The sequence below is a fragment of the Hyposmocoma kahamanoa genome, unplaced genomic scaffold (assembly GCF_003589595.1).
Source record: "Hyposmocoma kahamanoa isolate Upper Pololo Valley unplaced genomic scaffold, ASM358959v1 96922, whole genome shotgun sequence".
Taxonomy (NCBI): Eukaryota; Metazoa; Arthropoda; class Insecta; order Lepidoptera; family Cosmopterigidae; genus Hyposmocoma; species Hyposmocoma kahamanoa.
The window spans coordinates 16310-18301 of record NW_020655282.1 but is presented as its reverse complement, the minus strand read 5'-3'; the positions used below and the strand labels follow the sequence as shown (position 1 = coordinate 18301).

The following is a 1992-nucleotide window of genomic DNA, read 5'->3' as shown; positions in this document are numbered from 1 at the left end:
AAGTGTCCGAACTTATAGGGCGTTAAAATTAGTCTTCGTTTGTTCGACTGGCAGCGAAGCAAGCAAAATTAGACAGTACTGCGATGACATTACAATTTAAATTAAACGTTTTAGCTTTTTCATATTCCTTTACATGTCACTACGTTTAAATAGGTTGACTTGGGACATTTTTTTCGTGGTTTTTGTATTAGACCCGTCGTCCATTTATTTGTAAGTCAATGGGACAGACGCATAGCTTACTATCAGGCGCACGACTTGTTTGTCCTGTCACTTGATATTATAAAAAAAGTGTAATAATATGTGGTTCTCTATATTATATGTGTCCATGGCACCAGCGATACACTGTTTCCCTAATGTGGAGCTATGAGTGTGTGCATTATTATTATTGTTATTAAATTTAATACAGATCTTCGTTTCAGGCTGTACCTTGGACCATGCCCAGGTTAGATCCCGAAACCGGCGAGCCGCAATATAATAAAGATGGTCAACCGATCTACGATGGATATTGCATAGAGCTAATCGGCAAATTGGCGGAGACAATGGAATTTGATTACGAGATTGTGACCCCGAAAAGTGGAAGTTTCGGACGAAGACTTACTAATGGCAGTTGGGATGGTATTGTCGGAGATCTTATGAGAGGGGTGAGTGAAGATAATTTACAATCAGTCGCCTGATTATAATTAAATTCTTTGAGTGATTTTTGGCGTTTGAGACCGAGGAAGCCACTGCTTCATGCTCTCCTAGTCGTCGAACACGTGCTGTCGATTCAGTCTCTTAATTTTGCCACCATCAACCAGTGCTTGAGCTCGAGGATTCGGATGAATATTGAGCCGATCCCTGTGATTACGTCTATTTACGTATATATATAAATATATATGTATATATATACATCCATCACTTCTACAATCGTTGGAATCTCCAGCTATTCGTGGATTTCAGTGTTCCTGCAGCTTCGAAGAAACTTTCGATACTTCTAATCGGAACAATAGTGGATTTAACTCACAAATTAGAAAGATATAGTAGGAATCAGGTTCATCTTTTCGCTCAGAAACCCATCTCATTTCGAGACTACCCGATCGGCTCGATTCCTATGACGAAGGATGTTGTTTTGAACTCTTTGAAGGCATTGGATGTTTGATTTGGTGGCTCATAACTGAATGCCATAGAGTCATAACAGCTTCAATATGGCATAGTACACCATGAGCTTGTTAAATTTCAATCATTTTGTGATTCAAATTCAAATTATTTATAATGGCGACAATACACCGAACGCTGAAGTTACTTATCGGAATACAAAGGAAACCGCCGACTCCACACTTCTACAAAGGAAGACACAGCAAATGTAGATCACGAGTCGCTGGGTCAGCGCACGTGCCCCGATTTACCGGAATAGTGTAATTTTTAAGTCGGACACTTTTGTTTCCAACTTGTCACCAAATCTTTAGCAATTAATTTTGTAGGAAACGAAATGATTTTTCCGAATTTAAATCGCGTATATTTGTTTTTTCAAATAAACCGACGTTTCGGGCCAGTTACAGGTCCCATGGTCACGGTTGACTGAGGTGGTACAGTCAGCAACCAGTTATGTCTAATATTAATGCAAACCACGCTATTTTTTCACTATAGTTACAAAAGTTATTAATTAAATACTGTAACGGGATCCAGGAGGATGTGGCAAAAGCTCGTTTCGTCAGTGAAAGAAAAATAGCGCGCTTAATAATCAAGTAAGCAGAACTTTATTGGTGGCAGTACACAAAAGGCGTAACGGGAGGTACGGTAGGTTCTCGTATACAGCGCGTACGCAGTAAATACCCAATGTAGTCCAGAGGAAACCGTACACACATCAATACACAAAAGGCGTAACGGGAGGTACGGTAGGTTCTCGTATACAGCGCGTACGCAGTAAATACCCAATGTAGTCCAGAGGAAACCGTACACACATCAATACACAAAAGGCGTAACGGGAGGTACGGTAGGTTCTCGTATACAGCG

General features: G+C 40.3%; 1 protein-coding gene across 1 annotated transcript in view; it reads left to right on the top strand.

Moving 5' to 3' along the window:
• The first annotated feature begins 422 nt into the window (after positions 1 to 422).
• LOC113238571 (ionotropic receptor 25a-like) overlaps positions 423 to 1992 on the top strand; it is a 16207-nt gene continuing 14637 nt past the window's right edge. Inside the window, exon 1 of the mRNA XM_026475395.1 lies at positions 423 to 641. Within this exon, the coding sequence (XP_026331180.1) occupies positions 435 to 641 (207 nt within the window). The 5' untranslated portion in view covers positions 423 to 434. The remainder of the gene's footprint in view (positions 642 to 1992) is intronic.